Here is a 25,805-nt window from a genome sequence, read left to right as displayed (position 1 = left end):
ACATGGTGACTCTAGTAATGTGATGTATGTTTTTGGATCTGTCTGTCTCTTAATGACTTAGTTCAATATTCACTTCTCAATGAAGAGATTACATCCTATCATCTGGGCTGTAATTAACAAAATATCAAACATTTGTGTTTGATATTACATTTCACTTGTATTTCATAAAATTGTTTGAGGTGACCAACCAAAGTTTGCAAATGAATCAAAATGTGTGTTAATTCAGTTTGTTCCACATGACCACATATGAGCCTTCTGAGAGGAGCGAACCAGTCAAACTGAGCTGACTGAGTGTGAGAGAGACATGAGCATTCTGGGCTGCTGTGTAAGAGTGGACCTCCTTCTTTTTCTACAGTCCCCTCCTACTTCTCCAGGATATAGGCAGCACTTAAACTTAGTCTTACAGTCAATCAGAGTGGGATCTTTAACTGCGCCCGCCACTGGGTCTCTCCGCTTCAGCCCACCACATACACATTCCCAGCAATTCACACTCACACACTCACTCACACACTCTCACACACACATGCATATTTGCACCGGCAAACATATGGAGTACTACTGCATCCTCCTGTTCTGGATCTGTAGCCAGCAGTTGGGTGAGTGAAAGGTTAATGCATGCTTGTTACTATGTATGTATGTATATACGTATGTATGTAAATCTTTACACGTTTACATTGTGCTGATCTATGAAACATTGTCTTAATTTCTTTTTTTGAATATCTCCGCAGTACAGTAATTGCACCCTAATTGTTAGTTTGCCCAGATACAGACAGGAAACTTTGACTCTTGCTTTGGTTTTGCAGAAATAGCAAGACAGCAAAACCTTTAAAAAGTGCCACAGAATGACTTTTAAAGAATGTGTTTAAGTACATGTTTACTTGAAGACACATCAATATCTTAAGTTAATTAATGTGTGTGAGTGACATCTCTTAACCTGACATCTTGACACATTGTTATGACAAGCTGCAGGAAGGCAAAGTTCAGTGGTTGTACTTGAAGGATGTGTTGTCTTCCCTCAGCTCTACTGTGGTGCTCTGTCTCTCACTGGGAGCAGACTTGTTCTTAAATGAAAGTTAATGCTATCTTTTCTCCCACAAGTTTCCAGTGACTGCAGAGTAATTGATGCTGAGCCAGAACTGTGTTCAATAACCAGTGAAATCACTGTAACAGTAACACATCAAGACTGGATGAAGAGGGGATTGAGCTGTGAAACTGTTGAGTGTAACCAACCATTATTTAAAGACCTCTCCTCATTATATCCTGGACAACATTTCTGTAAAATATGTGTTGTCACCAACTCTTTATTAGGAACATGGTATTGTGCCATTGTTTCCTTCCATGCATTTTAAGGTAGTACTGAAGAGGAAGGGTCTACAAGGCTTCAGAAATGAAGTAGTTCATTAATTTTCAATTTAGTTTACTAAATGGAACAAAACTATAGAGTGGGTGAGAGGAAATCTCTATTGTAAATATTTAGTTGGATTTTGGAATTTGTTGCAACTAAGGTTTGGACAGATGCCACAGTGAGGGAGACACTGACCTTGTAGCTGGAGTCTGTGGGGAGAAGACTTGATTCTGGCTGTGGTGGGAGATGTTTTGGCAGGCACTTAAGAGGGAGGTTGCATTTTTGACTGCTGTTTGTGTTGTTTGAGTGAAATCCTAGAACACTTGGATCAATGATACCATCCAGATAACTTTGAACAGAAGCATTTCATGTAGCCTGTTATATGGGACAGAAACAGCTGGAGCGACTTGACTAAGACCCACATTTTTTTCCTTGATAAAGTAATGTCCCTTTTTCTACATTCACCTGATTTGTACTCATAACATGTGCTTTTAAAGTTTTGTCTTAAGTGAACTTTGACAAGACTCATTTTAAAAGATTGAGTATGTTATAAGTTGCCAATAAGAGTTCACATTACAATGTATGTATGGATTTAGAAGTGAACTGCAGACCTACATTATGTCAGTGATAATTGTCAATGCCAAAAAAGAACTGAAATTTGCACAAACAATTGTGTATTATTGGTGTCTTTTCTGTGAGTTGTTCTGACAATAAATGTCATGGTAAATAGTTAACATTAAAAGTAACCACTGAGGTCTTTGAATGAGATACTTTTATGTCCCAATGTCCAGGCTTAAGTAAAAAGGTGACTGAGCTTTTTGCGGTTGCTGCTCTGATGCTGTGGAACAGCTTAGCTCTACAACATTACTATAGGTCAGTTCATGTTAGAAGAAAATCACAGTTGAAGACTGACTTGTTTGCTTTTGAGGCTTGTTTAGCCATAGTCCTATTGGTCCTATTGTGACCACTTAGTTTGTCCATTGTATTGCATTGACGTGCATTTTATATTGTGTTTATATTGTTGTTTTGTAATTTTAGTTTTCTTCGCTCTGTTCTGTAAAGCACTTTGGTACAACGTTGGTTAGTTTTAAATGTGCTAAGGTGACCTTTAACCCTTTTAAAGTGCATTGACACAGTTACATCAGGCAGTCTGTGTTCCATCATCCACAAATGTGGATTTCATAGATAGAAGTGTTGTCTTTGTTGACCAATTAGATCACAAAGGATTAACTGAAATGGTCTGGTCTTGAATGGTCTGGTCTTATGAGGAATTGCCTATTCCTATAACCAGCTTGTCCTGCTCTTGCATTATCAGTTGCTTTGAGCCAGTGCACCTGCTAAAGCTTGGCCATCTGTGTAGTTCGCTAAAGCTTAGTGAACTCTATGTGCATTGAATTTGGTGTTTACTGACACCCTGAAGAGGCTCAAATCCCTGGATCCTTTGTTGCTCAGGGCAGAAAGGACATATCCAGTGGCGAGTTTGGAGTACAAAAAGGGAATAAGCCTGAAGATGCTGCGGATGCTGCTGTAATAATTCAGGCTCAAATAGATGTGGCAGCTGAAATGTAATGTTCTCTATCACTAATGTAATAATACCACGCCACAAATCACTAAATGAGCCACAGTATAGCTATCTGCCTTATTATTGCCAACTTTACCCATGACTTCCTACTGTGTGGCTTTCAGGTTTTGAATATTTACCTATCCTCGGTTAAAAACAAGTGCGAGGGAGAAAGGACTTGTTGCCACAATATGAGTTTAGAGTAGTCGGTGGCACTGCCGCAGCTACAACACAGCATGGGTAGAACAAAGAGATCAGCCTCCTCTCTGTAGTGGAGGACTTCTTTCCACCTCTGTCACCTTTATCTGCAGTGTTAACCAAAGAGGAGGTTGCTGGAAGTCTCTCAAGACATGTCTCAGGAAGAAGATAATGAAGTGGGAATTTGCTGAATGAAACATTTTCCTGTCATTATTTTTATCTTTTGCAGTTGCTAACATGCAGCGACATTTGCATTCTATTTAAAATGAAGTGCCTCTGGGCAAATGTCCATTAAGTCTAATGATCACTCTGCTTCCGACACTCTGTTTTGTTTACCTGCACAGTGCTCAGGCTAGTTGGTAGCATTTGTTTGGCATTATAAGCACAGAAACAACATGAGTCAGAAGACCAGGTTTAGGATAATAACTTGAATATTACTCATATCGCTGTTGTTTACTTTGTTAGATATCTTGATACTTGTGATAAAATGAAATATTTTAACAATTGATTGTTAGAAATGAAGTATTTCTTGTTTTACAGTATCAATATGTATAGGTTGTTGAATAATGGTCCATCTCAAAATAATTCACATTGGTGATGAACATCTTGCCATAGCGCCATAGAAACTTGGTGTGACTTCCTGGAAAGGCTGTTGATGATTGATAACCAGTGCCCAGTTGGCAGTTACATATTAGGAACATCTGGTTTTAGATACCCTGTAGCTCTTTGAGTATTGACTCTGGCGTGGGGTAATAGTAATAAATGGTGCCAGAATATTTGAACTTGCATTACCCACTGTGAAGTATCTTTCCACACAAAAACCACATGGTAAAATCATGCATTGTGTTGCATCTGAAATTTATATCTTGTGGGGTCTCTGTTCTCATATTTGTTCAAAAACACAACCACTGGGCATATAACATCAGCCAGAAGCTGTCATAACGGAGTGTCTGCACATGCATTTAGCAGAATCTATCATAAACATAGATCAAAGCCCAATAAAGAAGATCAAATATCAGTGTGTTTTAAATATTCTAATCTAGTCACACAATACAATCTTACAAAAGAAGCCCCATCCTGATGGTCCCAACCAGCAGTTTGCACAATAATCCCACATGGCTGCTTTATGTCAGTGTGCTTGTGGTGGAGCTCCTGCAGCTTGGGGTTGAGCCAAAGGCAGCCACCGACTAATGTGGGTCGCACCGGCAGCTGCTGACTTGAGGTTTATTTGTCTGGGCATGAAAGCAAGTACACAGGAAACACTGCAAGAATCTGACGTTGCATTTGTAGCTGCTGATATTAAAAGGAATATTAAATTGTCCTGCCACATTAGTAGTTTGACATGGAAAATGAATCACCTCCATTCTCATGGTTTTACACCGACACTTTCCCCTGTCTTATACCTTTATCATTTCTTGGAAAGACTTCAGTGTTTCTGTGATCACATCTAGGAAAAAAAAAATCAGTGTTTACAAGTCATTCTAGCATTAAAATGCTACTGTTGCAGAACATTTACATGCTCCATTTGATTGAGAGAATGAAACCAGAATAATGCATGTCATTACCCTCCATTTGTAAAATTATTTATACTGCACACAACACTGTAAAAGGTTACCTATTGATTTATATGTTATTTACACCATCTGTTCCTAACTGTGACTGTTAGTCACTCCTGTTTCTAGATAAATAAACATTTAAATATGTTTGGTGGCAGGATGAACGACCACATGAGCAATGTGGAGCATGTGTCAATATTTACATGGAGAGTCTGTGTGGCAGAGAGGGCTATTTATTTTGATGGTGATATTCATGAAACAGAACAAATGACCTATAGTTGTGCCAACCAAGGTGTGATGAACACTTAACAATAATGCTGAATGAGTCACTCAGTCTGTGACTCTGTGTACTTTGCTGTTTGTGTTGACAGATTATTAACCTCCTAAACAATCACTATTACAGGAGAGCAGCCAGTTTTACTTTTGCTGAATATCCATTTTTCTAACACATACTGGTCAGAATGTTACCTCACAACACAAACAGCTGCCACCAAACAGACAAATATTTATCTGTCAAGTCAGAGCTGTAGTTACAGTGTGTGTGTGTGTCTGTGTGTGTGTGTGCGCGTTCGCGTACGTACGTGCATGTTGACATAGCATGTGAAACTTTTGTGATAAATAACTCTGTTTCCTTTGACCTGTTGATGATGTAAATCACAATTCACTCACCAAAAACTCAGATATACTGATCTGGATACAACTAAACCAAGACAATGAAGCAAAACACCTGGTTCTGCAGAATTATTAACATAACATCTGCCCTTGAGCTGTAATTTTGTGCCAACATTTTAACAATATTGACTAATACACAGTGTATTAAATTCACCTGTTTCCTCATTCAGTTTCTCTAAAAAACACACTTGTACACTGTTACAGTGGCTCAGGGAGGAGAAATGCTATTGACAGGATTTTACAAAGTCAGTCAAATTAGATATACTATATGAAATGTATACATTTTGTTTGTAGACACCTTGCTGACATATTGCACACTTTCTTACTTTCCATTGATTTCCACTGGGCCACTGTACCACTGGAAATCATGACTTTCTAACCTTGTTGGCCATCTCTTCACCTTGTAATTATTTAACTGATATCCCCCTGCGGCACAATAAGAGTCATTTGGCATGACATGACATTAGAGTAGTGAGGGCATTTAGTTTGAGGGATTAAATAAGTCTAACAGTGTGTGGGCAAGAGCTAATTCCTTTGTACTCTCACTTCAGCTATGCTAGGAAACCTGTGAGAAAACACTTGAGTTTTAGGCAATAGTCTTAAATGCCTACAAAACAAACTACTATCTCTTATTAAGTCTACTTCCCTTTCATTCATACTTTCTTTTTCTTTGTGCTTTTATCATCTGAAATGTGATTTTAATCTTAAGTATGTTTTGGGATTTAAATGATCGTTAACTCAAATCCAGAGATCGACTTGATCACTGAAAATTCAGTTGCCACAGTATCAGTGGAGTGGAGCCCATCAACAGACATACCACACTCAAACTTGGTCGGGCAATTGCTGGAAACAGAGATTAGCAGGAGATTAAGTAGAAGATGGATGAATGGAGAGGGATGAAATTGAGAAGAGTAGCATGGTAGACGATTACATTTTTCCTCTTCTCCTCAGCCCAAAGGAAAATCCCATCACCTCCGTATCCTCACACAGTCCTCCTGTTTTGTGGAAATCCAAATAATAGGAAACTTTGTGGCAATAAGGCCCCAAGGCTTCAAGGAAGCAAGGCCCCGAGCATCAGAGGTTAAATAAAACTGCTATACTATGGTTTGGATAAAAAGCAAAAAGGGTGGGGGTAATCTTGAAGGTAGAGTTTGTGAAGAGCATTCTCGAGGTGATGATGTCAGACAGAATCATGAGTTTGAAGCTACAAATTAAAGGTGTGCTGTGGAATATTGTCAAGTTGGTTGTCAGTTAGAAGAGAAATAGGAGTTTGGATGAAGTGGTAGAGAGTGTTCCTTTGGGAGAGAGAATGGTGATTAGAGCAAACTTCAATGGGTATGTTGGTGAAAGGAACAGAGGTGATGAGGAGGTGTTGGTAGGTACAGAATTAAGTAGAGGAATGTGGAAGGACAGATGGCTGTGGATTGGTGTTTGGTGTGTCTTCTGGACAGAGGAAAGAAAATGGGAAACTTTGGAACAAGGAAGTACAGGAAAGTATCCAAAGGAAGCGGATGGGAAAGAAAAAGAGGGAGATGAACGAAGTAGAAATGAGTACTGGGAGTCTCGGTGTCCGGAAAAGTGAGAGGTGGCAAAGGAAAAGGCTTCTAGTGAGGTGTTTGAGAGGCTGGATGCTAAGGAAGGAGATAAGGACTTGTATTAATTGGCTAGACCAAGCGACTGAGTTGGAAAGGATTTGCAGCAGGTTAGAGTGATTAAGAACAGAGATGGTAATGTTAACAAGTTAACGGAGTTGAGAAGCTGATGAATTAGGAAATGAGAGAGAGAGCAGGATAGATGGAGGGAAGATAATGCCTCAGGAGGAGCAGATGATTAGTTAGGAGGAAGTGAGGGCAGCTATGATGAGGATGGATAGTGGGAAGGTAGTTGGTCCAGATTGTTTAACATAGTCTCAGCAAGAAAGTGAAAATGTCTGAGGAATGGAAAAGAAGGTGTGAGGGTGATGGACATGTATGAGGACAGTGAGGCAGTGTTGAGGTGTGCAGTTGGAATGACAGATGGGTTCATGGTAATGATGAGATTACATCATGGATCAGCTCTGAGCCCCTGCTTGTTTGCAATGGTGATGGACAGGTTGACAGGTGAGGTCAGACAGGAGTCTCTGTGCACTATGTTGTTTGCAGATGATAATGTGGGTGAATGACTGAGATGTGGTACAGGGAAAAGGCAGGTAACGAAAGTGAATGAGTTTAAAGACCTGAGGTCAACCATCCAAAGCAATAGACAGTGCACAGTGCAGGCAGGGAGGAGTGGATGGAGACAAGTGCCAGGGGTGATGTGTGACAAAAGTGTAGCAGCAAAAGGGAAAGGGAAGGTCTACAAGATGGTAGTTGCAAGGTTTGGAGATAAAGTAAAAAGAAGACCATGGAGAAGGTTGATGGATGTTTTTAAGGAGGACATGAGGACAGCTGGTGTAACAGAAAAAGACACAAAGCCAAGATAGAGGCAGGTGATCTGTGATCAAGGGATAAGCCGAAAGAAGAAGACTAATGTTGTTTTTGTCATTACTTCATATAGACATAACTTCCTTTAGGTCCCTCACTGAACTGTAAAGAACAGATGTGTTTGGTTTACATATTTGTTAATGTTGTGATGAGTCAAGCAAAACCTCTCAACATTTGTTAATGTCTGTTGGTCTAATGCGATGGACGATGCAGCTGCTCTGCTTACACAATACATTTTTGATTTCTTTAGGGGAGCGGGGGTCTTTGTCAAATTGACCCATGGCAGGTAGAGACATGCCATGTTAAAGGATGATATAGAGCTCTTTGATGCATTTAGGTCTGATGCTTATATCTAACCACTGTCAATGTAATGTGTTTGTTCGTTTCTGTACAAATTACATATCAGCTTGTTTATCTTTTATAGGTTGAACCAATACTACAGAAGTACTGAACTCAGGGATATTGGTTGTGACAGTGGTTATTAAACATGTTTTTTTTTCTCTTCTTTTCAGGATCTAGTGACTGTTTCAATATTGACACGAAGAAACACAGGATCATCAAAGGCCCTAAACAAGCCCAGTTTGGATACACTGTTCAGCAACATGTGGCTGCAGGAGGAGAAAAGTGGTAAAATATTTATTGGATTTTCACACTACTGCAATGCAAATTATTGTAGCTGGATATTGTGGTTTCAACTGTAATGTACAACAGTAATGTGATTTGAAATTTCCTGATTATTTTATTAGTTAGTTTTTCCATTTGTCCATTTGTCTGTCCATTCCATCTTTTCACAGTACAGGTAAAATAAATCTACATAGTGTAGTGTGTCAGTGTACTTTGATATATACTAGTACAGAATCAAGAGATTAAATTAATAGTTAAATATTTTTTTTATTTTTACTGATTCAGCAGACAAGCACTGTGCAATGTTTGAATAGCAATTGTTCTCACACTTCTCGATCTGTCCTCACAGTGCACCAGTGGTGATATCACAGTTTGTTCCAATATTTGTTTGTATAGTTTTAGGTTTCTTGGTTTGATTTGATTCCACATGACTGCAGGAACGCTATAAATGAACAAATGATTAATCCATCAACAGCCATTTCCTATAACAACAAACATGATATTTCAGTTTTTGACCCACCCCCCAGCTTTATTATCATTATTATCAGTAGTAGTATTAGTATTGTCGTTGTTGTTATTTAACAAACTACTCTGAGTAAAAACTGGGAAAAGTATTGACGTAGTGTATCTTGGAAAACAAAAGTTATGTGTTTTAAGTCAAGCCATGTTTGTTAATTAGGTTAGCGTCACCACCATCCATCATGGTTTAAATTAAGTTGGACATTTTTTTATGTGATGGCAAATGATTACTAAACTTTAATTTGATTAAAATTTCCATTAGCCCTAGTGCCAATATGCGACAGCATCTAATAATTTTCTTAGTTTTTCAGCAACTGGAAAAACAGCTGGATTAACATTTTTGTGGCTTTAAACGCCACAATTGATCTGGGTGAGTGAGTAAGGTGAAGAGCTGAGGAACTGTCTCTCTTGGCAGCAAAACAATAGAACGTTTCCATTCATCCCAGGAAAAAAAAAGTGATCTATTGTACCCTTTGTTTAGAGAGTTTTCTCCAATTAATGTGTGCTTGCAAAATGAACTGCAGCCCTGCACAGTCATGGATACCTCCCATTCATCATATTACCTCATAGCAGAAGCTAGCTCCTGACACACACTGTTATTTGACCGAAAACAGAGTCTGGCAGCCCCACAATGTCTGGTTGCAAGCACAGTACTAGGACCATTCAATGATCCAGCTGTGCTTCTGTGTGACATGTGTGTTTAAATCATTAGCTCTGTTTCGTTCTATAATCTGTAATATCATAATCTATATTTTCTGGCTCTATAGAAAATTATGACATTGGCTGTTTCTCCAGATAAAGATAAAAAAATCTTTGCACAGTACATATGACATTGACATTGGGGCACAGCTCATATTTTGTGAATGGTAAGTGGTCTGTATTTACTGTAGTGCTTTTCTAGTCTTGACAACCACTCAAACCACATTCAATCTGCAGTTCATTCACACCCATTCACTTACACATTCATAGAGCACAATTTTTGTATCATACATCTTTCATACCCATTCACATGCTGCCAGCACAACATCTTGGATTAAGTGTACCCAGTGACACATCAGCATTTATACTAGCAGAGCAAAGAATCAAACATTTGAAAGACAATTCACTCTCCCAAGCCATACACTGTTGCCTGTGTGTTCTTCTAATAATCAACATTTTTTTTTTTTTTTTAATCTATACAGTTAAAGTTATTAGATGTTTTCCTATTCACACATACAGTCGCAGCTGCATTAGACCGTATTCTTAAAAATGCACTGCAGCTGTGATGTTCTTGCACAAACAAACTTGGATTGTTTGGCCAAAGGTTGAGCTAAAGTTTCAAGCAGGACAATGCAGTCTTATCCAGAAAAAAGTCAAATACATTTGTAGTATTGTTGCTGGCTGTATGTAACATGAACATCATCTTTCTTTAGGCATAATATAAAAGCTTTAGAATAAAACTCTGACTTGGGAAAATGCCACCTCTTTAATCTACGAACACCTGGTTGAATGGATTTCATCTCTAACACTCTACAGTACTATGTACTACATACAGCTAACAGCAACAATCTGTTTTACAACAAGTGCTGTTTGAACATAACAGAACCCATCTATGCATGAAATAACATTCTGTTCTTAGTGTCCCATGCAGATACTTTTTATTGTTTTGCTGGCAAGTTACCCATCTTCCATCACCCTTGAGCAATACGTGAGTCTGTTTATGAGTATGTATGTGGAAATTAAATGGTTTTAATCATATAGAGTCATATAAGAGTATTTTATTTGGCAGTGAAATAACTATACACTGCTGTCCAATAAAAGCACAGATGTGTTAGTAGCTTCAAAGGCACAAAAGAAAAAAAAAATGATTGTCCTCTGTTGCGTGCATGTCTGTGTATATAGATGAGGACTTTCCTTTATGCCTTTGGCCCAGTTTGAGCTTTTAACTATAAAAGTGATATGTTTTAGGAAAATGATGACACTGTAGACGGTTTATTTGTATAAAGGGTTATTTAAATTTTCAAGCCTCTGCTGACCCACACAGATGTTTTCTGATTGAACCTCTTCTCAAGTCTGTGCATGGACAAATTCGTTTTACCAATTTTTAAATTGATCAGTCCCAATATGCCAAAGTACAAAATATGCCAGAGTTGGTGTGGAGAGGGTTTAAGCCTTAGTTTTAGGGTTAAGATTAAAGATAATGATGTCAGCTGTCAACTGACTTGTACTTTGTTAACCTTTAGTATTTTCAGGACATTTTTTGTAGTTTGTACATTGTAAAATAACCATATGGGAGATGACAGCATGAAGGATAAAGTGTTAAACTAGCAGGGGCTGCCAGGTCTCTCATGTCCGAGTCTGGCTTTTTCACCTGAACCCACACAATAGCGACTCTTGTCATGTTACACTGAAAAATCCAGCTTCTTTAAGCAACAGTCAGCCAATCTTGTCTACCATGACTGAAAACGTCTGATGAGACTGACATGTGTGGAATACAGGTCACCAGAGGCGTTGCCATCACTGAGGTCAATGTCTGAGCATGAGGTGAAAATGTTTGCAGCAGAAGAATAGTTCCAGCTCCAACTGGAGCTGGAACCAAAAATGTTGGCATTTTTTAAGCATTTTTCCATTTTGTATAAGTGTGTCTTTACAAGAGGGACACACATTTGGTGTAGTGGTTAGCGCACTTGCCTTTGCAGCAAGAAGACCCAGGTTTGCGACCCGGTCGGAATAAGGGCCTTTCTGCATGTTCACCCTGTATGCATGTGGGGTTTTTCTAGGTTCTCCGGCTTCCTCCCACAGTCCAAAAACTGTCAAATTGAACACTCTAAATTGACTCTAGGTGTGAGAGCGGAAAAAATGTTTTTGTTAATCTGGTCTTCTTCATACATAGGTTAAAATGTCTATAAAGATATGTTTCAATATTGCAACTCTACTATTTGCTGTCTAGCCAAACTTAATGTGATCAGTCATGCTGAATGTTTCACTTGTATTACATTTGGGTTATGTAAAACACATTGACTCTGTAGCAACTGGACTTGAAGTTTTTCTTGAAGGCATTTCAACTCTCATCCAAGTGGCTTCTTCAGTTGAGTGCAGTTGATAACGACTCAATATATTTTATATATATATATTTTTGGACATATATAAAGTTGTCCAATGTGAATCTACAGACGTTTTGGTTATGATGACTCAAATGTCTGCTTACTCATACAGCTAACTTTAGTGGGCATGTGAACACACAGCTGCATGCACACACTCAAGAAAGACTGTCTGTATATTTGTGTGAGTCTGCGGGAGTGTGTGTTTAATGTAAAATCTGACAGATCTCAGCTGGACTAAGGAATGCTTCAGTGTCTGAGGCAAATGGGGAAAACACTATCATTTTGATAGTGTTTACTTACTACAATGAGTAGTTATTTACAATTTAAAAAAAAAACTCAGCACTAAAACTAAATCAGTGATGTTCCTGATTTACATTTGATAAATGTCGAACACATGATCTAAGATGTAGCAGACTCTATTCATTAGTGTTTAAACACTGGTGTGATCACTAGTATGTGATCAGAAAAGCTTTTTCTGCACACAAAGCAGTGATGAGGACAATATTTCCCACATGAATCTGTTCTTTGATGTTTGAAGTGAATGAAAAACAAAATCCATCTTTGAAGTGATAGACCGCAGCTCTACAGCAGGACATGTGCTCGCCAAGTGTCAGCACCTCTTCATGGAGGCATTTTTGCTGATTGTTTGGGTTTTTGGGTTTATCTGATGGCCTGGGACACTCATTGGAATCTGTGGGAAATTTGCTCGTATACAGAGAGGATTAGATAGAAGACAGGAGACACAAGCACAACAGGAAAAAAACTATAAGCACACAGGAAAAACTGGGGTCATGGAGTTGACCGTGGCACACACTTAGATTAGCCAATTAGAAAAATTGAATTCTGATACACATAAAAAGGCTAATAGTTGGTTAGTTTGAATCAGTCACAGGTATTCTCAAATAAATGCAAGTACATTTGTGTTGACACATATCAAACAAATTATTACTCTATCTTCATATATGTATTAATATATGTATTTAATAGAATTTTAAATGTTTTGTTGAGTTCAAATACTGATGCAGCTGTTCCACAGATCCATACCCTTGACTGATTTTTTCTTGATGTTTGTTCTAAATGATGTTTTTTCAAACATTTTGTTTCCCCTGAGCTGACAGTGACTCTGGTTGTGAAAAAAAAAGCCGGATTGTATTTGGCAGGAGATCAATTCTTGTTTTATACAGAAATGTTAAAGTCCATATGCCTTTCGTGAGCTCCCCATTATGTATTACGGTTATGCAGACACATTGCAATAGTCTTTGTTCCTTTTTCACCTTCAAACCTCCATGTTCCCTGAATATAATTTCACCTCAAATGAGCCTTTAAGCATTTCAGTTGTAATATTTACTAATGCTGCCTGTAAGCATCTGTGCCAATCTGAGCCAATTATGTGGTTTAAACACCACAATTAAGAAAAATATTGATAAAAAAAAAAAGAGAAAATAAATATTTTGACAATACTCTTGTTTCAAGATGTTGAAACATCTTCATCTGGTTTGCTGACAGTTTCTATCCATGACTGTTGAGGAAATGTCATCAACAACTTGTCATTTCCTCACGTCTCTGCATAACCATATGGTTCTCTAAACACTCTGGCAGAGCAAAGCAGACACGCTGGGGAGCTCAGGAAAGGCCACGTTACTTCCACTTGGCAAATAGTTTGTCTCTTTAAACTTGATGGGATACACGGACCTACACACACTAGTCCCACTTTCTATTTCCACTGTTTATTTTTCTACAGTTGAACCAGGTCTCCTCAGTGGAGACCTGACCTTTACTCTTGACCTCAGTTATGAGTTGCACACCACAAAGAACTACAGAGAGTCTGGGAAGTCTTTCACCACTAGTCCTAAACAGCCTTAGCCCATTTGCAGAGCTGCAAACGGGCTAAATCCCAGTCTCCAGAAATGTATGTACTCAACTGCACTCATAATTACATTTCATAAGCAACATATTTTCTCACGGATTACATTTGTTTTTGATATATCACCAATAGCTAGCTCATAACTATTCAATGCAACAGTCTCATGAGGGGTGGTGGCGTGTGACAAAGTGAGACCTCCGCTAAGCAACAGACCACAGTCAGAGACCAGTATATCAACAAATGTTGGAAGATTTGTTGTGGTGCTATGATGACATTTCAGTATGTTTCTATGGAGAAAGTGTTGAAATTCTATGAGGAAATAGCATAACGTTGTTGTAGCCCTGATCAGGTGTTATTGTTCTGCCCAAAATTAACCACAGGTTACACACAGCATTGTCAATGTAACATATACATGTAAATATTTAACATAGTCTGAGAATGTGCTCTGTTCAAACTGTGGTTAAAACAGTAACAACTGTAGACATGTAAATAAGCAATTACATGTTGGTTCTGAAAATATCATCCCTAAGATATGTCATCAAGAATGAAGTTTAGTTGTAATGGAACATAATTTACCATTTACCAAAAGGTTACCATTCCCTCCATCTTATTTTGGCATTCACACACTAAATTGGCACTAAAGGGTGACAGTTGTTTTGCAGACGTGGCTATTATTGTACCATTGTATTTGGTCATGAATCAAAGTGCAGGGAAACATTTAAATTTGGACCTGAAATTCAGGGAACAGCAAAGTTATAATCCAACCTGTAGGCAGTAATTTTAAAGGAGCGTACTGTACATTTTAAGTTTGATTTTAATGGATAAGTGATGACTACAAAGAGGAACAGTCTGGAGATAAAGCAGTATTTATCCTGTGGGGACCATAAATGTCTGGACAAATTTGATCCCGTCTCTTAACTCTGTAAGAAAGTGTAAAGTGTAGACCATTCAACACGTCATGACTAAAATGCAATCCTCAATTATTGAAAGATATATTAAAGCTGAGAAAGTTCAAAATGATTTGTGGAAAATTAGGAGGCATATCTCTTTCTTACTGTCTGCACAATGCCCTCAAATAATTAACTAATGGAAACCAATGATGTGTCCACTGATTCCCTTAATTTAGAGGGCAGCATTAGTAAAAGGACACATATCTGGCTAATGCAGACAAACACAATGTGATGAGCAAACATGAGTACCACACTCATGTTTGGGGCAAGGATGTGGTTTCACAGCGTATATACATCTTCCAAATATGGAAAACATTACCACATTAATGACAGCCTGGACTTGGCAATGCTGCGTCCTCAAACCCCAGAATCCTGTACGCCTGGTAACTATGGTAGAAAATGTCCTCACATTCACTTTGGGTCAAGTTTTTTTTCTTTCAGTGTCATTAGCATTCCTGCAGTGATGATGCACCAAGGTTCTGACTTGACCCTAATCAACTCTGGAACTCTTATTGTTTGAACAGCTTCTGGTGAAATTGAGGACGTCCTGTGGAAGGCATCCAAATCACATGCAACAATGGTTCCTTTTACATCCAAGTAGCTTTATCCTGACCTGAACCCATTTTACAGTGTGTGCTCTCGCCAAAGGATAGCAGTAACTGAAGTAATAATCATGATATTAATAGCTGTGGAAGTATGTACTCTGTTGGAGCCACTGTGGTGAAAATGACTTCCAGAGTCTGTGAGACTTTCAATACTGGCTTCAAGAGCAATAACACTGAAGCTTAATTCCATACGAGTCATTCTTTGATGTGACATGACGGACTGTTTGAACATCATTTCCTCTTGTACTCAGTTGCTGCTGTAACATGTCAAGTCATAACTGGTATGATTCTGTGCATAGCCCCAGAATTAGACATACATAACGTGCGCAGCTGCACCACAAGAAATTCACAAATAAAGATGATAGACCACATGATGACAAGAAATACTCAAGACTACGTTAATTCTTGACCTCATTGCTGTAAGTGGTTAAAAGAAGTTATTTAAAGTTTGGGCATTTAAAAGTGAATGTGATTTAATTGTAATGAACAATGTTTGTATAAGTCTTGAAACTAGAGGAACCATGAGTCTGACCGAGCGATGCTTGAATGACAGGTCTGTTTTTCTTTATTTGTTAGACTTTGACCTGAAAGTCTATGCGGGAGGTTAACCAATCTGCTTTTGCAATAAAGTGGTGTCGAGTGTCTTTCCTTTGGGGCATCACTGAACTGGGGGTGGCTCATTTGCTCCCTGCCTTCTGTGGTTTTCACTTGGACACCACAGTTGTTTAAATTCCATGTTAAACCATTGTCTCTACACTGAACATTGTGTGATTAGTTTGGGGTAGTATATAACAGACAATTGAATGCTTGAAACTTGGTGAAGTTCACCAACGAAAGACATGTAAAGAATAGAAACATGTCTAAATTTCTGTAATATATTTGAATTATAGACATAAGTGCCTTTAAGGGAACAATCAGTCCTGAAGTGAATACACCATTTGACTTTATATTCTTCCATCTCCTGAAGACAGCTAAATCTTCCAGTGACATTTATAAGACCACTCTGACCCTTTAATAGACACCCACTGTTAAGTCAAGCGCAGGACTGGCTTTTATGTTATGTGAAAAGAATGTTCGCAATGCAACACTGTTATTTGAGGAACTCTAAATACTATGTTGGTCTATGATTCCTTTTAATTTTAATAATTATTGTTATTATAATGATAATAATCATAAACCCATTTAAACGTTTTTCAATTAGATATCCTTCCTAACACGATTGTGTTGATCAGCTATTTTATTTAATGTGCACTTTAGTCCATTTCACCTGTTAGAATGGTAGCATCTTTGTGAGGTTGTTGTTATCCGAGTGATAATGCAAGACAAGACGAGATAAGCTTTTTGAAATTTGTGTTTAAGCTTTGGAGAAAACAAGAATAACCATATAGGAGACTGGTTCAACACGCCAGCTACTGTGTTTGACCATGTGAAATTATTTATCAATAGTTCTTGCTGGACATAACTGAACATACTTCATAAGGACAAATAAGGGTTTAACATCTTCTTGGTCAGCCCATGTGTTTTGTGTACAATCATATTTCCTCTAGAAAGCTGTCAGTCCCCCTCCAAAAAAGACAGTAAGTTAACAATGTCCCTTTCATTCTTACCTTTGTATTTTGGTTGTTTTCAGGTTATTAGTGGGCGCTCCATATGAAATGAATGGCCCTTACCAGACGGGGGATGTTTACAAATGTTCACTGAGCAAACGAACCAACGGCAATGGTTGCTCCAAGCTCAACTTAGGTATAGTATCACAAATATCTCTCAAATTCAATTAATGCAACATAAGTGTGTGTGTGTGTTATAGGTGTTTAGGTGTCTGCATGCTCTCTGTACACATGTCAGGAAACACCATGGTGGCATGTGGTAAACTAATGTGTGGGGACCATACCAATCATTCCACTTTTTACTATTTTTTTTTAATGGTTTATGTGTATTTCCGCATGTGTTTAATACCACACATCCCACACCGCATGCTTCTTCATATGGCTTGCACATGTGCTTATCTGGTTATGTAGGCACATGAAGTTCTGTCAAGTAAACGTTTAGATCTGAGGATGTAGACGCTGGTTTGGCTGCCCAGACAGCAATAACAAACTCAAGTCCCAGATGGGGGAACTTCTGTTTGGTCTCTGGAGGAATGGTGCATGTATTTTTTGAATATACAAGTCTGTGTATCCAAAATCATCTCAATGAGATTCATTTTCCTTCAAGGAAGGATATCTCTGACCAATGTATCAGAGCGCAAGGACAAGATGAGGCTGGGAATGACGCTCACATCCAATCCCACAGACAACAGCTTTGTGGTGAGAGCAAGTTTAAAATGTCATCTTTTGAGTTATACCACACTAATGGCCTGTTGCTGTATATAAGAGAAATTAAGAAATGTGCATTAAAATGGAGAAGAGACCAGATTGACTTTTGATTACAAGTGGTCACATCCTCCTTCCTTCCTTGTGGAAGTTCTCTGAGAGCATGAACTTATATTTTTTTTAATATTCTGAGTAATGTTGCTTATGGAGATGTTTTCTGTTATGTTTCAGGCCTGCGGGCCATTGTGGTCCTATGAGTGCGGCAGCTCTTACTACAGCACGGGCATATGCTCCAGAGTAAATGCAAGCTTCAAGTTCTCCAGAACGATTGCTCCTGCTTTTCAGAGTAAGATATAAAGTGTCTTTTTAATATGAAAGATTATTCACGGTCTGTTCATAATTACAGCTTGGGATTCTATTATGTCTCATATTTAAATGTTTTTCAGGATGTGAGACCTATATGGACATAGTAATTGTTCTGGATGGCTCAAATTCCATCTATCCCTGGACTGAGGTGCAGGCTTTTCTCATCAACATCCTTCAGAAGTTCTATGTTGGACCGGGTCAAATTCAGGTGTGTAAGGAGGGAAGAAATACCTATGCCAATGAGGTAACATATTTAGTGTGGTTAATCTGTTCTTTTATTGAATGACATTTATTCAGTTATTGACAGTTGCTGAGAACAGGAAATAAATAATTTACTTGGGATGTCCAGTAGTTCATTTGGAAGAGCAGATCTCCAAAATACTGAGGCTACTGTCTTATAAAATGACCACAGATTGACTTATGGCTTGCAGCTCTGTACTGCATGTGGCATATCACTGGATAAACATGTGTCTTTGGACTGTGAGAGGAAGTCAGAATATCCTGTGAAACCCCCCACACACACTCATACACACAGAATATGCAAACTCTACACAAAAAGGCTTCAGTTGAAGCATGGTTTGAAGGCACCAGCGCTAACCACTGCACACTGAGTCACTCTGTTCTCTCAATACACTTAAAAAAGCAAAAAAAAAAAAGCGTGTTGAGTAAAAATTGGTGGTTGTTGGTTAGAGCTCCTGATAGCACTTTTAGAATTCTCTCTAGTTTGCAAGATGAATGTGCTCATTTTAGCTGTCATGTATCTCTGTGAATGTGTTTTTGACAGGTCGGAGTCGTTCAGTATGGTGAGAAGGTGGTTCATGAATTCAAACTAAGTGACTACAAATCAGTAGAAGAAGTGGTGAAAAGAGCACGCAGTATCAACCAGCGGGGTGGTGAAGAGACCAACACAGCTCTCGGCATCAATGTAGCTCGGTAGATTGTTTCCATTTGTACAAAATGAGCAGCTACTTTAATCCCACTCCATCATAAGATGTCTTACACACAACACAAACATGTCCTTACAGCTCACAAGCTTTCAAACAAGGAGGTCGGCGTGGTGCCAAGAAGGTGATGATCGTGATAACCGACGGAGAGTCACATGACAGCCCGGACCTCCAGCAAGCCATTGAGGACAGTGAGAAAGATGGCATCACCCGATATGCTGTTGCTGTGAGTCTGCTAGACCTATTACTGTTCTGGATTAGATGGTGTGTATTCACTTGGTTTTCTGATGTCTAATAAATTTCCTGTGCAGCATTAGAACACCATAAACATTATTGCGGTGACCTGAGTCTTAAGAGCTAAGTTAACAACAGAGCCAAGAACACTCAAGAGCTCTCAGAGAGAACCAAGTATTAGCTCAGTTAAAGGTGTAAATGATATCTCATGGGTTTTTGGTTTGTGCTGGCACAGTGAATCAATCATTTCCATCCAGTGGCTAAACTGGCTTTAGACATCTGAGCAAAAACTCATAAGTTGTTTGGTCAAAAACCAAGTGGCACTGGTGTGGAAAGTCAAAACTCTAAAATGTTAACCATAGCTACTAAAATGTGCCACATTAAATGACTTGGTTGACACTCAAATGCTCCATGATTGAAATGTCAGTTTATTTGTGTCATCATAGGTCCTCGGCTACTACAACCGTAGAGGAATTAATCCCGAGGCCTTCCTCAATGAAATCAAGTATATCGCCAGCGACCCAGATGATAAGCATTTCTTTAATGTGACTGACGAGGCAGCGCTGAAGGATATTGTGGACGCTCTTGGAGAACGGATCTTCAGTTTAGAAGGTTTTGCAAGAAATTAATTGCAACTTAACTGTTTAGAAATGCCCTTTTTTCATGGAAAGTTAACTTTAGCAACATCCTGATCAAGTTGACTATTCAATGAGTTGCTTGACAGAAAAATACCAGCGTCTCAGATATGAGTACTTGTTTTTTTATTTATATATATTTGATACAGAATACATTTAAAGTTTGGACTGCTGGATGTTTAAAAATAAATATTTTACGAATATCACTGGATATTGGAATGGAGGTTTTAGTACATGTTTGATACTGCAGAGGCTAAATTGTTTGTGATAATAATTAAAATATAAAAAACCTTCACAGACAGATTTCAATGCCATTTTCTTAGAATATAAGTGTGGTTGGAAGATGAAGTTTCTCAACCGCTGCTGCTGCTATAGTAGTTCAGATCTGTAAGAGTGATTTGTTTACACAGGGACCAGTAAGAATGGGACAGCGTTTGGCCTCCAGATGTCTCAGGCTGGATTTTCCGCACACAACGTAGAGGTGAGTCTGACTATTGCTACCACATCACCCCATACAACAGCACACATTGTCTCAATTTCTGGTGCATCATAACTGCTCCCCACAACTTGCCATTCATCACTCTCCCGTCCCCCCTGAGGGTTCTGCTGTGTGGCCCCAGAGGTTTAGGTAATACTGATTTAGGAGCCTCTTACAGGGGAGAGAGGCCACTTTCCACTTCAGCCATGCAGTGATGGGAAATAAGACACTACTTTTTCTCCAGGGAAACGTATTTAGAGTGTAGCTGAGACAAAGTTGAGACAGCCTTACTTCAGAAACATTGTTTTTCTCTTTGCTTGCTTGCTATTTGGGATTGTACCTCGGAGCATATACTGTAGTTGCAGGTGTGCTGGTTTAGGGCAACACAGCTATAGAAGGAAGATAAGACACGGTTATTTTGTACGTGTCCTCTCATTCTGGCTCTTTACTGTCATTTGATGCTGCTGCTTTTGAATTCTTCCAATTCTCTGAGGGAGAAATGTCTCTCATTTATGATGAAAAATAAATATGAAGTATAATATTAAGTTGGGTGGCAAATTTGGTTGGAAATTCAGTCCACAAGGTCAGATTCCAGAGATGCTCGACAACACCAACCTGCGTGTTGAAAGTAGGATAAGATTATTGGAAAGAATGTAAGGGGTAAAAGTGGAAAACAGTCCTAAAACCCAGATGGTTGAATGCGATGTGTGCCAAATCTGATGGCTGCTTATGTCATATACTATCCAGATGCTTCATGCATCTGCATCCACTGTATGCTGTTTGCTTTGTTGAATGAGTCAGGATTTGCAAGGCAAAGAATTTGCAAAACCGATTCTTGTATTTAACTTAAAGCAGAATAAGCATTAGTTGTTCTTGGACTTGATTTGTGTCTACAGTATATCGTCTATACAATTTTGAGTGTTCATGAATTACCACAAGTCTGGCCTCCGCCAATAAAATTTTGGGAAAAAAAGTGTTCGCATACTAACCAAAGAAAGGCACATGCCCATATATGCAGTAGCTCCAGCAGAAATAGGTCACTCGTTTATAAAATTGAACCGTTTTGGGGTTTCATTCATTTGCCATGGAGACCATTTTGACAAAAACATATAACCACATCGGCATAACACTGCTGTGACGTAGTGCAAGCTTGGTGAGCACACAATTCCATCTTTGAGGAAGGAAATCACTAGATGTTTTGCTCAAACACTGGAAAATGTGTTGTTGGCATATCGTGCATGGCAAGACAAAAAACTTGCTCATTAAGCAGTGAAACCCTGTAATTATAGTGTCAGTATGGCAGACCACTGAAGATAGAAAATCCTTCCTGTTTCTTTATGTGTCTGAAACTAAATTCACTTACGAGTTTGTGTGCTTTTTAATTTCTGATTTATAAATAACTCACTGATCAAGTAAAACAAGTGAATTGATAAGAGATTATAAAGTGGGAATTATTGCTTTTGTATATTGTTTATTTTGAGTGAATGTTCAAATGTACTGCAGTTTTGTGATCATTGATAAAAGCAGCTGTTGGTATGTCATTAGTATTTGGTATTTTTAAACCAAACGTTCAGTACAGAAGATAATATCTTGTTGTATTGTATTTAATTACAGTACAACAATCATCAGACTTCAGGTTTCTCTCTGTCATTGACACAAAACTGAGGGTTGGATCCCTTTGAGTTCCACTGGGAAGTTTATTGTGGCTATAGGTTGACTATTTTGAATGATAACAGATAGGTAATCTGGTAGTGAATGTGTTATTATTTTGATTGTTCATTGGCCGGTTATTCAGGCGTTGGTCATGCCTGCAAAAAGAATTATGGCAGCAGCGGTTGCTTGGGCGAGGAAATATTTTGTGGCAGCTTCAACTGCTAAAATATAGATTACCTTTGTATGTTATCATTCAAAATAGTCAACCTATAGTCTATATTGTCTATATGTCTATATTTGCTCAGCTGAATGTATCCACTGTACAATTTTAGCAACATGGAACAGGGACCACTCATTTTAATTTTCCTTTGACAAGAGAAATGTTGGATATTAAATTAGTTGACAGAGATAGCAAGTTGTCTTTCAACCCAAAGGTCAACGGCTCTGCTAGTTTACATACTGATGTGTCCCTGGGCAATATACTTAACCCAGTGATGGCTGTGCCGGTAGCATGTGAATGGGTACAAAAGATGTGCTGTATGAATATGTGAATGAATGGATGTGAGTGGCTGAATGGCAAAACTTTTGGGTAAAGCAGTTGAGTGGTCATCAAGTCTAGAAAAGTGCATGATAATACAGAACATTTGGCATTGTGTAGATGCCAGGAACCCTGCTATGTGTGTTCTATTGGACTTCACAGCAGCATTTGATACAGATGACTATGAAGTCCTTATTTCTTGACTGAAACATATGTAGGTATTCACAGCACTCCACTTAAGTCTTATTTGGCCAACAGACGTTTCTCTGTTATGTTATGATTGGCAACCTCTTATCTCACACTCCTCACTCCTGTGGAGTGCCACAGGTTTCTATTCTTAGCCCTATTGTTTTTTCATTATACATGCTACCTTTAGGGGCTTTAATAAGGAAGCACATTATTTGATTTTTGATAGTGTGACATTTGATGAACAGTTTGATGACCTTGCTCTGTCAAATTTGGCAGGGATTTTAACGTTGAAAAGGGCGTTACTCTCACTTGTTCAGCGGCTATTGGATGTCCCCAGGTCAAGATACAAACAGTCTGGAACAGGTTACCCCCTGATTTGATTTACTGTACTGGGAGTCTTTGAAAGTAAACTTAAAACATATTTATTTAGAAAGGCTTTGAATATTCAGCAGCACAGGGAGTGACACTTTCCCAGTTAATAGCACTTAACTGATTCTTATCTGTCTATCTTGTGTTTTATTGTATTTTTTCTATTCTATATTATCATGTATTTTCATGAGAATAACCTTGCTGCTATAGTTAAGAGTTAAATAAACCTTGCTTGATTTGTCATGAAATAGTGGTTTGGACTAGGGAGATGTAATTTGTTCATTTTTACTGAGTAAAAACAGCCTGGAAGCTGTTCACTCTTATACTGTAAATCTTGATGCCTTATAATCTCCATTACAGATGGTCCAAGAGATAGCATGGACGCCTGACCTCTAAAAACCTACTGTAAATATGTCTGTACTGTAGCATCATTCACATCACAGTGAATATATGTGGTGTTGCAGTGAAACCTCTATCTAGATTTTGTCAGCAGAGCATGACCACACAAACAAAAATTACAGAAAAAAATATAGAAGCATCTGGTATTCAACCAAGCTTCCAAAAACAACATTCTTCTGTGGCCAAAAGAGCCCAGTAAATTCAAAGATGATTTTAAACAGGAGAGATATTGCTTCCACTTAGGGTTCATTCATATTAAAATGTACCAACACTGCTTCTCACCTACAGGATGGGATTCTGGTGGGTGCTGTTGGGGCTTATGATTGGAATGGAGCAGTGCTGAAAGAAACTCGACAGGGGAAGGTGGTCCCCCCTAAGTCCTCCTACACAGAGGAATTCCCGGAAGAACTTAAAAACCATGGTGCCTACTTGGGTAAGTAACAACTAAAAACTTAAGCTAGAATACCCTCTAATCCACCTGTTACTTTTGGGGTTCATCCTCCTTTTTGGTGGAGGGATGTATGGTTTCCCTGAAAGAAGACCTGTGGTTTAGCACCAACTGCACAGGCTGCAAACCATCTGTATCTCTTTTCAGTGTACCCATTGCTCCAGTGATTCACATCATATCCATGTCATCTCACTCCAGTTGCGCAAACCTCTGCTTTTACCATCAGCAGTTTGTGTGAGAGCTTATCCACCAGGCTGCCAATGGAAGCTATTCTAGACTTAATAGTAATATGAGGTGAAAGTTAAGCTGGGAAAAAGAGGTATGAAGTATGAAAACGAGACATGAAGGTGGAAAAGTAGATGGAGAGTTAGTGGAATGTTTAGTATAGGAAAAGGCAAAAAAGATGAAATAGAAGACGAAATATGAGAAACCCGGACAATCACTTCTAACTAACTGACTGCAGCTCATTGAGTTTTAACTTCTCAAATTACCACATTTTACAGTTTCCCCTTGAGATCACTCCTACGGAATTCAAACATAAAAGATCAGATATATCACTCTAAGCTCACTCAAATAACTGCACTAAAGCCGAGTGTCTGGGATTTTTATTACAACTTGACTATCAATTAATACATTTTATACTTACATCACAAGTAAACAAGATCATCATTAATTCTTTGGCAAAAGTGGGAATGATAAATTGCTGACTCTACATCAGGGTTCTTTTGTCTGGAAGTAGAGGCAGAACTAACACGTTTTATGTTACCAGGTTATACTGTGACCTCTGTGGTGTCGGCCAAAAATGGTCGTCTACTCGTAGCAGGAGCTCCACGATTTAACCACACTGGCAAAGTCATCGTCTTCACTCTAAAGAACTCTGGCAACCTGACCATCCTGCTCTCCCTCAAAGGCCATCAGGTACAGATGTATGCAGCACTTACCAGACCTGAGAAAAGGTTGAGCAACAGCATGCTTTTAGAAGAACCTAATAAAACAGTTGTGAAACTGCTTGCACTGGAACTGATCTTAGTTATAAAAGTCTTAACTAATGCTAGGCATTATTTTACTGTTCCAATGACAACATGCATTGCTGTCTGCCACAGTGTCATCCCACTTTAAAGATAGATCTGTGTATTGGTTTTAAATTTACTTAACTCTTTTACATTAAAATAATAAATAAAAGCAACTCAATAGATTTGACAGCAGTAAGACAGCTGTTTTGTGTTAAGGGTTGGACTTAACAGACAGACAGGACACAGGAGCTGAGAGAAAACAGGTTTTTTTGAAGATTTAATATAAAAAAAAAGGAATGAGTGAATCAACGCAGTGAATGGATTCAGGAGTCTCGAGTTCATGTGAGAATTTCCAAACAGTTCAGTCTCCATGAGGACAAGTACATTTTAGAGAATGTGCTGACAAAGAGGAGGGTGGGTGTCCAAAGTCTTGTGTGTGGCAGTAGAGGCTGAGTTTAGCAGGCACAGCAGGGCAGGTGATTCTAAGCATTAGGCAAAAACCGGATCATATTTAGGAAGACATAAACATAAAGGAGGAGAGGATGGCAAACACATTTCTAAAGCAAAAGTAAATGATGACCTGGCATATTGGTGAAAGTTTCAGTACTGCAGCAACCTGGTGTGATACAGTGATCATCATGTGCTGTATGTTTACCTCAAAAAATCTATTCCCACATTTTTCACATCAACCTTAACCTTCAGTAACCTGTGAGGACATGTAAGTTTTGTTCTCTTTAACTCTTCTGAAGTAATATTACTGCAGTTGACATCGTACCTTGTCAGCAACA

The 25,805-nt window shown here is 38.6% G+C and overlaps 1 protein-coding gene across 2 annotated transcripts in view; it reads left to right on the top strand.

Moving 5' to 3' along the window:
• Positions 1-25,805, top strand: part of itga11a (integrin, alpha 11a) — a 49,446-nt gene that overhangs the window by 5,699 nt on the left and 17,942 nt on the right. Inside the window, exons 1-12 of one of the 2 annotated variants that reach the window (XM_058629813.1) lie at positions 424-596; positions 8,307-8,421; positions 17,070-17,182; positions 17,654-17,745; positions 17,983-18,097; positions 18,198-18,325; positions 18,902-19,050; positions 19,143-19,287; positions 19,742-19,907; positions 20,341-20,411; positions 23,845-23,989; positions 24,774-24,922. In XM_058629813.1, coding sequence (XP_058485796.1) covers positions 524-596; positions 8,307-8,421; positions 17,070-17,182; positions 17,654-17,745; positions 17,983-18,097; positions 18,198-18,325; positions 18,902-19,050; positions 19,143-19,287; positions 19,742-19,907; positions 20,341-20,411; positions 23,845-23,989; positions 24,774-24,922 — 1,461 coding nt within the window. In that variant the 5' untranslated portion in view covers positions 424-523. Of the gene's footprint in view, positions 1-423; positions 597-8,306; positions 8,422-17,069; positions 17,183-17,653; positions 17,746-17,982; positions 18,098-18,197; positions 18,326-18,901; positions 19,051-19,142; positions 19,288-19,741; positions 19,908-20,340; positions 20,412-23,844; positions 23,990-24,773; positions 24,923-25,805 lie in introns of those variants that run through there. The other variant, XM_058629814.1, reaches the window with a different exon arrangement.

Source organism: Solea solea, chromosome 5 (assembly GCF_958295425.1).
Source record: "Solea solea chromosome 5, fSolSol10.1, whole genome shotgun sequence".
Lineage (NCBI taxonomy): Eukaryota > Metazoa > Chordata > Actinopteri > Pleuronectiformes > Soleidae > Solea > Solea solea.
This window is presented reverse-complemented; position numbering and strand designations above follow the sequence as displayed.